Here is a 15,401-nt window from a genome sequence, read left to right as displayed (position 1 = left end):
ATATAAATCTACTCTATGATTGGTCTGATAAAGACAGGGTACAGTAAGATAATGACCTCTTTGGACCTAGATGCCATGCTGTGACTTATGAGTTGCACAAGATAAAAGGATTTCCTTACCACTGTGGCCACATGGTGATCGAAGGTAAGGTTACATTTTATGTGCATACCCAGATCCCTTACCACTGGGTCAGCTCTTAGGGGTGTATTATCAACATAGTAAGTAGACAGGATGGTTCGCTTCCCAATGTTATAGCAGTGGATTTCTTAGCATTGAGATTAAGATAATGGCTTTAGCACCATTTCTTAGACAGCGATAGAACTTCTTGAAGAATGCTAGTATCTGCAGGGGAATCGTGATAACCCCCAGTTTGCAGTCATCTGCAAACATAGTCAGACGTAAACCTTCAGCATTTGCTTCCATTTCAGAGAAATAGATGCCATAAGGGGAACAGGCCCAGTACCAAGCCCTGGGAGACATAGCTAGTGACTGGCCTCTTGGTGGTGCTGGCATCACCTATTTTGACCTGCTGAGTCCTATCAGTGAGCCAATTTGTTATCCATCAGGTAACAAAAGGGTTTATACCTAACTTAGTGCATTTGTTTATAATGCCTGCGTGGAGCATTGTGTTAAAAGCCTTGGGAAGTTCAAGCTAAGCTGTGTGCACAGTCTTACCTTCATCCAATGCGTCGGAGACCCTCTCAAAAAAGTCCACCGGATGTAATAGGCATAACCTTCCCTTAACAAAGCCAAACTGTGATGGGTCCAGCATGGCAGGTTACCTATGTCCTCATTTATCATGTCCATGATGATTCTTTCCATGGCCTTACATATGAGGCTGGTAAGACTTTTGTGCCTGTAGTTGCCTGGATCAGTAGTTGGACCTCCTTTGTGCAAGGGAATGACTGTAGCCATCTTATATTCCTCGGGCAAAACACCTGATTGAAGGCTCCAGTTTAAAAGTGATTCAAGTAGACCAAAAAGGACATATTTCATGATATTTATTAAACATCCCAAGATGTTATCAGGGCCCATCGATGCAGTGTTTTTGGCCTTGGAAAATGAATTGATGACCTGTTTGCTAGTAATGTTTGGGGGATTGGTTATATGGTATTTCCTTTAGGCTGTCGGGGGGGGGGGGGGTTGAGCAGAACCTGTCAGCCAAAAAGTTGGCAATGACCTCCAGTTCAGTGTGGGTGATGCCATTTACAGTAAGTTTTCTGCATTTCTCAAAGTATATGGACATAATCTGTAGAAAACTTTGTGGCTGTTCTTTTTCTGAGAAGTGATTATTTTCTTCCTTTTAGCCTTTGAGATATTGATTAACCCTCTTAGCTGCCTGTCTAGATTGGTCAGGGGACTTTTAGAATATACGGCGTTCTTCCTCTTACACTTGGCCAAGATTTCTTTGTCTTTTGTTGTATGATCAGCTGATATTTTGATTCCACCAGGGTGGCTTGTCTTTTGAGTATCTCTTATTCTTAATACAAATGGGCACAGCTCACTCTATACAGTTATCAATATGGCTGTACAGAGATTTTGTAAACAGGTTATTCTATGCTATGGTGTTTACTGGGTTTGGAAGTGCTTGGAATTTAGCCAAGGCATTGCTTTATAGAGAAACATTTGCCTTGGAAGAGTTCCTAAAGGTTTCTGGTTTCACTGGATGCCCAGATTTAATTTTTATTTCAAGTAATACTGACTTATGGACAGATCTGATGAGTGAAGCTATTACACTGGGTGAAGAACATTGACCACCGATGTTTGTGAGTTCAGGGTCAAGGATGTTTATACCTCTGGTAGGAGAATGGATATGGACCAACTGTCCAGGATGTTGGTATTAACAGAATTTAGGAATCACTGGTCTTGTGCATTAGAAGTGGTGTAGGATTCCCAAACTATAGAGGGGTAATTGTGATCCCACATGAATATTGTATTGGGTTGAATATCGAGGGACTCCTGTAAATCGCGATAGGTAGTATGGGTTTCCTGGGACATAGAGGGGGACTTGTATGTTGCAAGAATGTGATACAACATCCTGTTTATGGTGAGCTGCACATGTATAAGTTCCAGTGGGTCATACACTAACTAGTCTGGAATATGAGACTGGTTTTCATATAGACTGACACTGCTCTACCATTACTTCTCTTGCGTGCAGTAGCTGGTTAAAAGGTATGAAAGGCATTATAACCATGCACTGCTGAGGTACTTTCGCCTACCTTAAACCATGTCTCCATCACTACACAGATATCTGTACTTTGCAGGGAGAGGATGGCTTGCAGGGAGTGGAGTTTCTTCTTAAGACTTCTAGCATTGAGCTGCACCGCCCTCAGATATTCCTTCATAGATTCAAAAGAAGTCCGTCTCATATTCCTCTTGCATCTCATATATGTTTTATTCTCTAGATTGTTTCTCTAAAGCTAAAGATAGGCAGGTGTTGTACATGTTAAACATTCACATTTTGTAACATGATTAATGCTAAAAGATTCTACAGTGCATCTTTTGATATATTTATGTCCTTTGTGACACATTACAATGCCTTGCAATTAAGTATTTCAGCTGCCCATCTACCATGTGACATTGCTGCATATTGTACATCTCATCATATGTTTGCATAACAGAAAAGGGGTGAATGAATATCCATCTGTTTGTTTTATTACTTCTGTGCAGGAAGTCCATCCTTTGTCACTAGCAACATAAAATAAATTGCATGCAAATTATTTTATTAAATGCACGTTTGATGCTTTATTTTAGCTAGATAAATGTGCTCAGAGACAGATGGATGATTCTGTTTTGTTTCAGATGGTCCATCACATTCTATCAACTCTGTTTATTAGATCATAGATTACTACGGTTGCTCAGTTTATGCTATATCCTTCAACCATTTACTTAAAAACATGATGTCTTCTTTTTAAGTTTGTCATGTGGCCTGCATTGTGAATGACGAAGGTTCTCGGGTCAGTTTCATTGCTACTTAATATATAAATAACATGTTCGGACATAATCTTAATTAGTTTCTTTAGGAAAGTCATCGTGTATGAACATTATCATTAATTTTCTTAAAACTCCATATTTCTTGATATGCATTGATATCTATCTCTCTCTGTCAATATATATATATATATATATATATATATATATATATATATATATATATATATATATATATATATGGGTTCCTATCAGTTCACTGACAGTTCAGAACATTGACACTCACATCTTCGACACCAAATCATCGACTGTTCATAACATCGACATTTCAGGTAAGCGATCTTCCCCCTTGCAGGACCCATGGTAGCACTTGTTTCTCTGTTACGAAGTTAAGGACAATGCTGTCAGGGTAAATTGTAAAGAGTCACGTAAACCTTACACGTTGTAACAGAGAAACAAGTGCTACCATGGGTCCTGCAAGGGGGAAGATTGCTTACCTGAAATGTCGATGCTATGAACAATCGATGATTTGGTGTTGAAGATGTGAGTGTCGATGTTCTGAACTGTCGGTGAACTGATAGGAACCCATATATATATAGATATATATAATATATATATATATATATATATATATATATATATATATATATATATGTGTGTGTGTGTGTGTGTGTGTGTGTGTGTGTGTGTGTGTGTGTGTGTGTGTGTGAGCCATGTGTGCTTGTAGTCATATTGCAGTGCTTAGCTGAGAGAATTATTTTTAGACAGTATACTATAGACAAACAATACATTTATAATGCAGAATATGTCTCTTTATAGTTAGAATGTATTCATTGTTTCTACCGTCCCTAGCAAGGGTCACATCTGAAAACGATTGCACCAGTGATCAGAACACCCACTTAGTTGAAACAAAGAACCAAGTAAATTGGTACATTTCATAAAAATATCATTAAGGGGTTCCTTGTGGTAAGTGTGTCACAACATACATTTCTTTTTACCAGTCCCCTCATACCCACATCAAAAGCCCAACATGACATTACAGGCCATTATCCATGCAGTACATTTACACTTAAATATGTTAACAGACAGTAAAGCAGAATGCTTCTCTGGTAATTATCTCTCTAAGACCATGGCCTTTTCAAAATGATAGGAGCTTTGCAGTATGTATCTGCTTATGTAAGAGACAGGGATTGGTCTAGTGTTATAGAAATTAAACAACTTAAGAGAAAACAAACATTTAAAAAGATTTAAAACCACAAGTAAGGCTGATGTATATCAAATGAGTAGTAAAGCCCAGAAATAGTTTACATACTAGTGACTTGCGGTCCAAATTAGAAAACACCTTTTAGCAATTTTGGATTGGAATATAAGATTATAATTTAGCTGATTTGCAGTACAGAAGGTAATAAAATTCCAAGTACAATATATATTTTAGCTGCAAGCTCTTTTGTTAGTTTCATCCATCATTGATCTGTAATATTATGCATGACAGTAAAATGCAGGCTGAAGAAGTTAAGATTTCCTTCATATCGCAGACAGGTATGATCTCAGACAAATGAATTTAACTGTCCTGGTTAATCTTGTAGTGAATGACTTCATTCAGCCTTGTCTTTCCAAATTCTTACTTGCAAAGATTAATTCACCCTGCTATTTAACACGTCTGAGAATTTCTCTAAAGTAAGTAATTATTATTATTAATATTAATATTATTAATATTATTATCTTGTAATGCAAGCAGTGATCATTTATAACTGTTATGGCTTAACCTATAGAATTCATGTGCTATTGAAATGTTACTGCTATATAACTTAAAATATTCTTGCTGTATAATTCTTGCAGCTGAATTTTGTAGTTTTGAACTTCATGACATTTTAATTTTTTTGCAATATAGCTTGTCATCATTGAAATAGAGCTGCAAATGCCCCTTTATGCCTGGATCAGGCCTGAAACTTATACTTGGACCAATTTACCTACCCAACTAAGAATTCCAACATACAAACAAATGATGTATAAAGTGTTATACATCTTATTACATTACAACTATGTTTTCTATAGATTGGATGTACCATACCAGACATATCAAATTACTAGAAAGACCTTAGATATTCCAGATTAAGGTGATCATGGGCACAAACAACCTGAGTTACCCAGGTATATTAGGAGCTCCATTTGAAAGTTTGGTAACTAATAGATGCAGAAGAGGGTCTATGCCTCACCTTTCTTGCCATTAAAATGCCTAGTTGTCCTGGAACTCCTGCATTTCTACAAGCCTAGCACTACCAAAAGTACCAGAAATAGGAACCTAAATATTTACCAAAATGTAAGTAAAATGCATTGGAGAGAGGTTCATCTCCCCCAACTCTGGAACAGACTGCCTCTGCAGATTAAGCAGTCTGACACACTATCATTCTTCAAATGAAACTTGAATGACTGGATGGGTACTCTCAAATTTACCCAGGATTAATTATCTTAGCCCTCTTAGGGAAAAGGGATGTGGCCTGAAGGTCAGTACTGGGATGGTTTAAATGGTCTTGAGACTGAACTACTTTGAAACTCCTATGAATCATATGAATCTTTATATCTATCACTGTTCAAACTACAAACTTGGGATAATCTGAGGCAACTCTATTTTCCACAACTCACCTCATGTCAAAAAAGTGAAGTCTGTGATTAGGTTTTTCATATTCCTTTTAAAGTAATCTGGTTGGTTTTTCATCTTTTAGTAGAATTAAGTATGTGTAATTTGAAAGCATTTGATGTCCTTTTGATTTTCAATAGCGTTTAATCTTCTCATTTCATATCGCAGAACGAAACATGTCTGCACAGAATTACCTCTTTCTGTTGTTCCCATTGTTTATAATTCTGACTCTGTGGGCTTCCTACTGCTGCTGATTAAATATCTGTTCATACATCCATTTTTGATATCTATTTTATCTGGTTTATAACCCTCCTAGCAAACAACAGGCAAAAGCCCAAAACCATCATTACCTTTGCTCCTAGTTTAACACAGGATGCAAACACACACACACTGAGTACTTGCACTTTGGGACAATTTGCAACACTGCCACTTCTTAGGTTCATAGGTAGGTAGTAGGCTATCGACCCAAGGGCCTATGTAAGCCTAGCCAACAGGGTTCCTTGGCTTATGCCACCCAAGAAAGTTATTTTCCTGTGCCACTGTCGAGCAGAGACACAGAAGTGATCCCGGGGGTGTATTTCCTATTTCCCATCCACTCATCAAGATTTTTCTTGAAGAGTGGTAATGAAGAACTTTGCTTGACATAGATTGGTAGCCTGTTCCAGAGTATGGGAAGTCTCTGGGACAGGAATCCATCCCTCCAGCATGTCCTGTTTATTGTGGTGACAAGGTTTAGGTCCCTAGAGCATGTAGCTCGGAGGGATTGTGATTTCTTTAGGTGTAGCATGTGCAACAGCTCTGGGTTTGACATAGCTTTATATGTTAGGCAGAGATCACCTTGGAGTAGGCGATATGCTACGGAGTAAAGCTGGAGTTTTTTGAGGTGGTCAGTGTAGGGCATTTGTTTGAGGCCAGTAATCCTCTTTGTGAGGTGGTACTTCATCTTTTGCTATGCTTCTTAGGTCAGTGCCAGTTACTTCTATGTGAACGTCTCTTGAACTGTAAAGTCTTGTTATAAGTACTTTATGTAAATACATTCCATTTCTTCTTTGTTCTGATGTGCATGCATCCAAAGGTCAAAATGAATTTAGATGGACAAAAAAATGTAAATAATCTGGATGGTGTGCGTTATGGTTTAATTTAAAGATTGCCAGCCAATAATGGAGCTTAAAATCCAACTTTATTTTATAAAGGAAACTTAATAAAAAAAAACTGGTATCTCAGTAGTTTTGTATTGTTTAACCTGTGTCTTTTGAATATGGAAAGTTAAATAAACAAATTAACAATGAATTAAACAAATAATAGAAAAGAAGCAATGGACCCCATCAAAAACACCCGAAGAACAAGGGGATATGTGTCATATAACTGCCTTTTATGTATTTTGCTGTTCTGCAGCATGTGTTTTGCTGTAAAGTGTCAGCTGGTCAGTCTACTTACCCAGTTACCAAATTTCAAATCAATAAAATAACTAAATAAAGGGTTGGTACATTGGTAGAAAATAACCCTAGGAGGGAACTTGGGCAAATAACCAAGAAAGATAAAACAGAAATGTACACTCCTGCAAGTGTATGCTTTCCAGTTCATCCGAAAAACGTAGTATAAAATCTTCAAAAGGAAGTGGGCAGACAGTAAAATCACAAGCAAATTCTATTTTGCCACCATTTTTCTTTTCTGTTTACATTTTATGTAACCTATTATACATGGAGTGTATGCAGAACTGAATGAACAAACTGGTATTTTTCTCTTCCCTCGATAACACTTGATTGTCACAGCAATGTTTAGCAGGTAATTTTAAGTACAATTGCTGGTTTTATTAACTGTTTGAACTATTGAACTATTTATAGTGCACACTGTGCATTACTGTAAGTGCATGATAAAAACTTTTGCAGAAGTTACTTTTAAGTTAAAAAGTAAATTTCCTGTTGCACTCACTCTACTGTTTTTTTAATAAGTCCCCTTTTAATACACTGCAACTGATCTCAGTATGAGCAAGTTAAAGAAATTTTTTTTCAAAGAAATAAATATCTTTTCCTGGTGGGTACTTAAGCATTTGCATACTGATTCACTAATCGCTAGTGAAAATAACCACTTTCTGATAAGGTGCGCCTCAAACCACAGAGAAGTGAAAACCATGAACTCAAGACAGAGCTGTATACTCTGACATGGCAATAATACTGACTGTGTCAGTGATCAATTACTTTCATGCACATCCTAATCCTGCCAGACTACCAAAGGCAGCCACTTATTTTTAGTACTGATACTTGTGAAGAAATGAGAGAAATTAGAGGAAACTTGCAACATCTAAATACACTGCAACTCACGCACAAGCCATAGCAGTACAATTTTTACAATAATTTAAGCAAATACATTATTTGACACCATTCCAACCATGGCAGATCAGTGACTTGTTGTTGTTGTGTCTTTCGGCTTTTCCCGGTTAGCGATCGCCATAGCGGACCTCCGGGCCGCTAATGATTGGCAGTAGATTTTTTTACATGCAGAGTTGCCAGCTCTGATGCACAACCTTCAACGAAGGTATGCCCATTCACACATGTCTCCACACAGAAGATGCTTTAGCTGAGAATCGAACAGGACAGTGTCTTACTGTGAGGTGACAACGCTACCGCAGCACCACCACCGCAGTTTGTGGCAGATCAGTGACTACTGTGTAACAAAAGATTAACCAGCAAAAGGGTAAGTTAATTGCACCCAGTGACAGCCTCCATACCCAGTGGTTATATTTACTTTGTGTACACTGTAGATCAGTATGCGTGATTTGCCATTAAGAAGCTTTCCAGTCAGCAGGCAAATGCATATAAATATTGATCACGTGCAAGCAAGAGTGCCATTTTGTAGCGAGCTGCCGAGGTGTAAGCATGCAAGATTCAGTAGCCAGTCGGTTAGTTTATTTACATTTAATGTTTCTGCTATCCATCCTGATGTGTTTGTATGTAATAAAATACTTAAAGGAACAAACAGCCTCTTCATCTTATCATGATGTACAGGATGAGTGGCATGGACCAGAATTAGAACCATGAGGATCACAGTTCAAGTTGGAGGAATATACAGGAATGGACTATCCCTACTGTTCAAACAACTTGCAAATAGGTCAGAAACAAATTTAATTTATTAAATGAGATTTTACTCAATGAAAATAAAATAAAGCACTCAGAATGATCAGAATGAATTTCTTATTAAACCAAATATTCAGAAATGCACCATAGTGATAAAAATATTCAAAATAATTACGAAAATATTTGAAACAGTATCCAAAATGCATAAAATGTTTATGAAACGGAAAACGACAGTAGTTATTTGCAGTGTACTACATTTTAACATTAACTAAAGTGATTCAAAGTATCCAAAGTGTGCAAAGTGTTGGTAAGTGTGTGCAGTATTACAGTACAGTTATTTCACAAAGTGCAGCCATTTCAAAGAATATTTTGCAAAGTGCAGTTCAAAGAGTTTATTGTTCATTTAAATGTTATTACAAGTACATGGTGCATGTGCATGTTCATACATAATTACAAGGACCTTATTTACACTATGTTTAAACAATAATTTGTTAGCACAGCAGAAGGATTTCACAGACCACGTCCACTTTTGTTTAATAACAATATTGCAGAAAATCGGACAGTGTTTGAGCAAGAGTATGATATTTTCGTACAGACTGCTTTTTCTGACAAATACACATATACAACGGCATTTATTCTGCTTAATTTAGCTGGTTCAGAAGCCATTGAAAGAGAGTTTTCATTTATGTATGCACCTGCTCTGTTTGCAGGGGATGGGAAAGACCACCATATTGTGGTAACGGATAAAACGCGGGAAGTCCCGGAGTGCTTAAAACATAAATTTAGAGAAATTTGTAACCCCCAGATGACTATTATTATGAAAAGGCATTTATTTTGCACAAGAGATCAAAAGCCTGGTGAAACTTGCAGCATATATAACCAATTTGAGAAATAAGGCTAAATCGTGCAGACTTGGTGATCTGAGAGATGAGCTGATAAAAGACAGGCTTGTGTGTGGTATTAATAATGATGCAGTGAGAAAGATTTTTCTTTGCAACAGTGATTTAACTTTGAATAAGTCCATTGGGATTTGCCAGATATACGAGCTTACAGAAAAACACACATATACAAGTTTGAAGAGCACACATGTATCATCTTCTACTGCTAATGTAGATAGTACACAGCATGTGGTTAAGATACACAGACCCAAGGGCAGGGCAGCTGCAGTGAAACCCAGAGCTTTACTGGCAAAATCCAGGACATGCTCAGTGATGCATAAGGCTGACTCAGCAAAACCTATGTCTAGCCTCATAGAAAACTGTCATAATTGTGGTGGAAATCTTGTAAAAAGTGACTTGCAGTTTTACTTAGTCAAGAGACAAATACAGTCATTATTTGGCCTCAGAGACAGTTTGAAAATGGGGCTGCTTTCATTTAATAAGGAAGTCCACCATGTAAGCTTGAATGAGAACAGCTCGGATTTCAACCGCTCTGTTTTTTTCTGACTATGTTGATCTCTTTGAAGACAAACTAGGCAAACTCCCACTTGTGTACTCCATGAAGTCAGACCCTGAGGTAAGCTTAGTCAATAGACCAGTACAGAAAGTTCCAGTAACTTTGCAAAACAGAGTCAAAGACAAGATAGACAGAATGGTGCAGCAAGGAGTAATTTGTCCATTTGAAGACCCAACAGAGTGGGTATACTACATGGTAGTAGCTCATAAGAAAAGCTCAGATGATATTAGACTATGTATTGATCTAAGAGATTTGAACAAAGCATTAATACAACCTCATCATCCAATGCACACAGATGAGGATATTGCTGCCCTCATGCCAAATGCCACTGTTTTTTTTGTCTTAGATGCAAAAAGTTCATTTTGGCAAATTTTGCTTGATGGAAAATATTCATTGCTGGCCACATTTTGTATGCCATTTGGAGGTTACAGATTTTTGAGAATGCCATTTGGAATACATTCTGATAATGAAGTCTTTCAATGTGCAGTAGAACAAATTTCTTCTGGCTATCCATGTACTGTTATAGTAGATGATATTCTGGTAGGAGGTAGTGGTGAAGCAGAACATGATAGAAACCTCAAGAAAGTTCTGGAATGAGCACATGAAGTGAATCTTAACCTGAATCCTCAGACATGTAAATTCAGGCTACAAGAAGGAAGTTACTTAAGTCATTTGTTTATCAGTTCAGGCTTACGACCAGATCCTTCCAAGCAAACAGCAGTTCTTGAGATGCCAGCTCCAGACCATGTCCAAGCCCTACAACATTTTCTTGGCTTGGTCAGTTATTTAGGCAATTTCATTCCAGACCTGGGTCACCTTTCAGCAATGCTAGGAGAGCTGACATGCAAAGACGTATCCTGGTCATGGTCAGAACAGCACCAAAGAGCATTTGATGTCCTGAAACAGAAAATTGCCAACCCGCCTACTCTAAGATACTATGATGTTCACAAACCAGTAACTCTTTCCTGTGCTGCTTCTAAGTTTGGTCTTGGTGCAGTCCTTCTTCAAGAGAGTAGACCAGAAGCCTATGCATCGAGAACTCTAACCCAACCCTACATGTAGTATGTTCAGATTGAGAAAGAACTCTTGGCAATTGTGTTTGCATGTTTGAAGTTCCATGATCATATTTATGGCTGACCTATTCAAATGAAACTGACCACCAACCTGTAGTTACTATTTGGAGAAAGCCACTGCACACAGCTTGTACCAGACTACAACACATGATGCTGAAATTGCAAAAGTACAATTTCAATTGTGTCTACACCACAGACAAACTTTATCTTGCTGATATATTGCTCCAATTGCCCAGAGCAACCACTGAACAGCATGAGACTGAGAAACCTTATTCTGAAGTCATGGAAGTGAGAAATTGCTATTCCACACATGTTGATGAGCTCAGAATTCATACAGCTTCAGATCCAGTTCTCCAGAAGCTCAATCTATTTATCAGTCAAGAATGGCCATTTTCTTTACCAATGGATGTGCAACAGTATTTTCGTTACAGAGATGAGATTTTTGTATGACAATGCTTTCATCATGAAAGATCCAAAATACATAGCAGCATTGACATGAATGTTGTTTTGTTCATTTTTGTTTGTATAATCTGCATGCCTATTCAAATGTCATTTTCAATGCAAGATAGCTCACTAAAGAGGGAGGATGTAGATCAGACTGAGTGATATACCTTTAAGAAGCATTCCAGTCAGGGGGCACGTGCATATAAGTATTGAGCATGTGCAAGCAAGAGTGCCATTTTGTTGTGAGCAGCCAAGGTGTAAGAATGTAAGTTTACAGTAGTCAGTCAGTTAGGTAGTTTGTTTAAGTTTCATTTTTCTGCTATTCATCCTGATGTGTTTGTATGTAACAAAATATGAACACTCATCCTCTTCATCTTATTATGACATACAAGAAGAACAAAATAAATAAGGAATGGTAACAGAAACAAAGCATTCTATATAAACTTCACTCAATGGACACCAGTCTTCCAAAGCCAGATAAAGAACTGTTCAAAATGAGCAAACAACAAGATAGTTATTTTCATTGACAGACAAGGCGCTCCTACCCCCATAGTCATTTCTGTGACCACTTCAGACACTTGATTGTGATAAACAAATGATGGTCATGTAATGAATTTCAACCGTGTAATAAATTTTAAATTATTTCAAGTCGCTTCACACAAAGTGAGAATAACAATCAAAACCAGTCATTTTCCCCCACAGGCAGCTTTAGCAATTATAACATTTTGGTCTTTCTACATTCTGCAGACCAATGCTTGTAAAATAAAAAAAATAAATAAATGATTTCTCAACTTCACAAATAATCATTGAAAAAAGCCAAAAACGTTGAGAAGAACAAGGCCCCAAATCAAGGACAGAGTTCAGCCATTGCTTTTACATACACAGAGAGCTGATTGAATAACAGGTTCATAGGTTGGTCCTAGGCTATCGGCCCTAGGGCCTATACAAGCCTAGCCATAACAAATCCCTGGCTATTTCTTCCCACACTATTTACTTCCCTGGACCCCTGTCTAGCAGGGCAGCTGATGTGATCCCTGGGGTGAATTTCCTTTCCCCCATCCAATCATCAAGGTTCCTTTTGAAGAGGGCCAAAGAGGCGCTCTGCTTGACATGTATGGGCAGTCTATTCCAGAGTCTGATGAGTCTCTGGGTCAGGAACATACCTCTCAACCTGGACATATCAAAAATCTGGACAAGGCCCATGAAAAATAGGTACAAATCTGTATGCTGATTAACATCTAATTTGCATGCATACTTATTTAACCCCACCCACTCAAATGGAATTGTGGGATACCAACTTTTGAACGCAAATTTAAGAACAGACAACCAAAACATGGCACCAGAGTCCCTCTGCAGCCATTCCAGTGTCCTGTTACCTGGCTATTTTGCCCCATTTACCATAAACACTAATGTATGCATACTGCTTTACTTCTACAATAATTTGAATTTTATTTTTACATTTTACAGCACAACAATGCAGAAACACTAAAAGACATAATCTGGTAAACAAAGCAATACTGTCTCACAATGAAAATAGGCTTGACATTAAACTTTGCCCTTGAAACTCACATTCATTGAAACAGCATTGAAACCCACACCACATCCAAAGAAAATGCATCTGGCCAGTGGTGGATAAAGATTACCTTTGGGCTGTTTTCAAATCATTGGCCCCTTGCACACAAAACAAGAAACATACATGTGTTCTTTTCTTTATACACCTTCCTGACTTTATTAAATTATATTCCTTGTATAATACAACACACATGTTAGAGCGCATTTTAAATTTATTGTTTGAACATTTTACCAGTAATCTGTACTATAAGCAATGAAACAAAACACATGAACCAATAATGACAAAATTGCCCAATTCAGAACTTTTCCATCATAAAAGTCTGCTTCCACATCTACCATCTACACTATAAATAGAATGACAGTAGTGTAAGCCATAGGCATCTTGCACAGCGTCTCGCACTTATTTTCAATTTCATTTTTTGTGTGGGGGGGGTGACGACAAAAGGTCAAAAACCAGGGACACATTTTAAACATTGCTTGTATAATTTTGTAAAGTTGCTAGAATAAAATGTTGTGCTACCATCATGCATTTTGCTGGCAGGTTTTGAACCCAGGACTCTATGCACTGCATTTAGAACAACATACCACTATCCCAATCCCAAATCAGCAGCTGCCTGAAAAATAGGAAGACTGAAACTTAATAGCCATAATTTAGTGAATTCATTTCTCACTTCTCAACATAGCTCTTAACCTCAACACAAAAAAACATGGACAAACAACAAAGCCAATAATGGGGGAATACAAATTCAGTTCTCACTTCTCACTCACCATATCTCTGAACTGTTAGCACAAAAACAATAACAGGGGAATACAAATTGTGTGCTCACTTCTTATCATAGCTCTAAACTCTTAGCACAAAATAAAATGTTCCTACTTCTCATCATAGCTCTCTCAACTCTTAGTACAAAAAAAGTCTGGACAAAGCAAAGCTCAGAACATAACTTTCAACTGTTAGAGAAAAAAAATGTTCTCACTTCTCATCATAGCTCTCAACTCACTCAGAAATGGTGGTGGCTAGGGATAGTAGGCTGTTTTTACCCTGTACTAAAGGTACAGGGTTTGAGCCTGAATACCTCTAGCCACCAAGTGTATTATATGGGGGCATTTTCACACACACACACACACACACACACACACACACACACACACACACACACACACACACACACACACACACACACACACACACTAGTTATTCCTCTGTTGCTGCCATTAATCCTGAACAGCTTGCAATTCCCCCCGGCTCGGTGAACACCTTGCATAAATCCTGGCTCGGTGAACAGCTTGCAATTCCCGCTGTTAAGTTAATTCTGCTTCATGGCCCGCCAGCTTGCAATTCCCACCATTGACTTAATTCAGCCAGCCGGAAATGATGACGCTGACGTCATTGCGGATGTGATGACGTCAGCCCGAAAATTTTAAAAAAGAAAAATCGGAAATGAAGGGGTGCCACTCGGCAATTGTGGCACCCCTTCATTTGGACCCCAAACCTCGGTAAAAATCGAATAATTCGGAACGGTTGGGAGGTCTGGTCAGGAACCTATTCCTCCAGCATATTTTGTTTCTTGTGATGACAAGATTTAGATCCCTGGAGCATGTGGCTCTGAGGGAATGGGATTTCTTTAAGTGTAGCATGTCCAACAGCTCTGGGTTTGACATGGCCTTGTATGTTAAGCAGAGATCGCCTTGGAGTAGGCAATATGCAACAGAGTATAGCTGGAGTTTTTTAATGCGTTTCACATAGGGCATCTGCTTTAGGCCTGTGATTCTTTTAATGAGGTATTTCTGTGGCCTTTCCAGTTGTTGCAGATGTCTTGAGAGGTACATACCAAATGGGCGTTGTATTCTATAATGGGTCTAATGAGGGATGAGTACAGTGGGATAATGACCTCCTTTTTTCTGGATGAAAAGCCCTTAGTGATGAGGTGTGCCACATAGAAGGATTTCCTGACTGTTGTGGCGATGTGGTTATTGAAGGTGAGACCTCTGTCCACCTGTGCCCCTAAGTCTCTTATCACACTTTCGGTGTTTAGTGTACTGCCACCTATGTGGTAATTCACGGGTACATGTTTTTCCCCAAAGAGGATAACTATACATTTCTTGGCACTGAGCTTGAGCCCATGGCTCTGGCACCAAGCACCTGTTTCTGTAAGGCCCTTTTATAGAGTATCGACATCATTTGGGTATTCAATAATGGCTCCCAGTTTGCAGTCA

General features: G+C 38.2%; 1 protein-coding gene across 1 annotated transcript in view; it reads left to right on the top strand.

Annotated features, from left to right (window-relative positions):
• The first annotated feature begins 10,047 nt into the window (after positions 1 to 10,047).
• Positions 10,048 to 15,401, top strand: part of TLR4 (toll like receptor 4) — a 90,559-nt gene continuing 85,205 nt past the window's right edge. The window contains exon 1 of the mRNA XM_044058177.1: positions 10,048 to 10,158. Coding sequence (XP_043914112.1) covers positions 10,048 to 10,158 — 111 coding nt within the window. The remainder of the gene's footprint in view (positions 10,159 to 15,401) is intronic.

This window comes from Protopterus annectens, chromosome 16.part0, assembly GCF_019279795.1.
Source record: "Protopterus annectens isolate FY-2018-M chromosome 16.part0, PAN1.0, whole genome shotgun sequence".
Classification (NCBI taxonomy): Eukaryota; Metazoa; Chordata; order Ceratodontiformes; family Protopteridae; genus Protopterus; species Protopterus annectens.
Note: the sequence above shows the minus strand (reverse complement) of the source record. Positions and strands in the feature narration are given on the sequence as shown.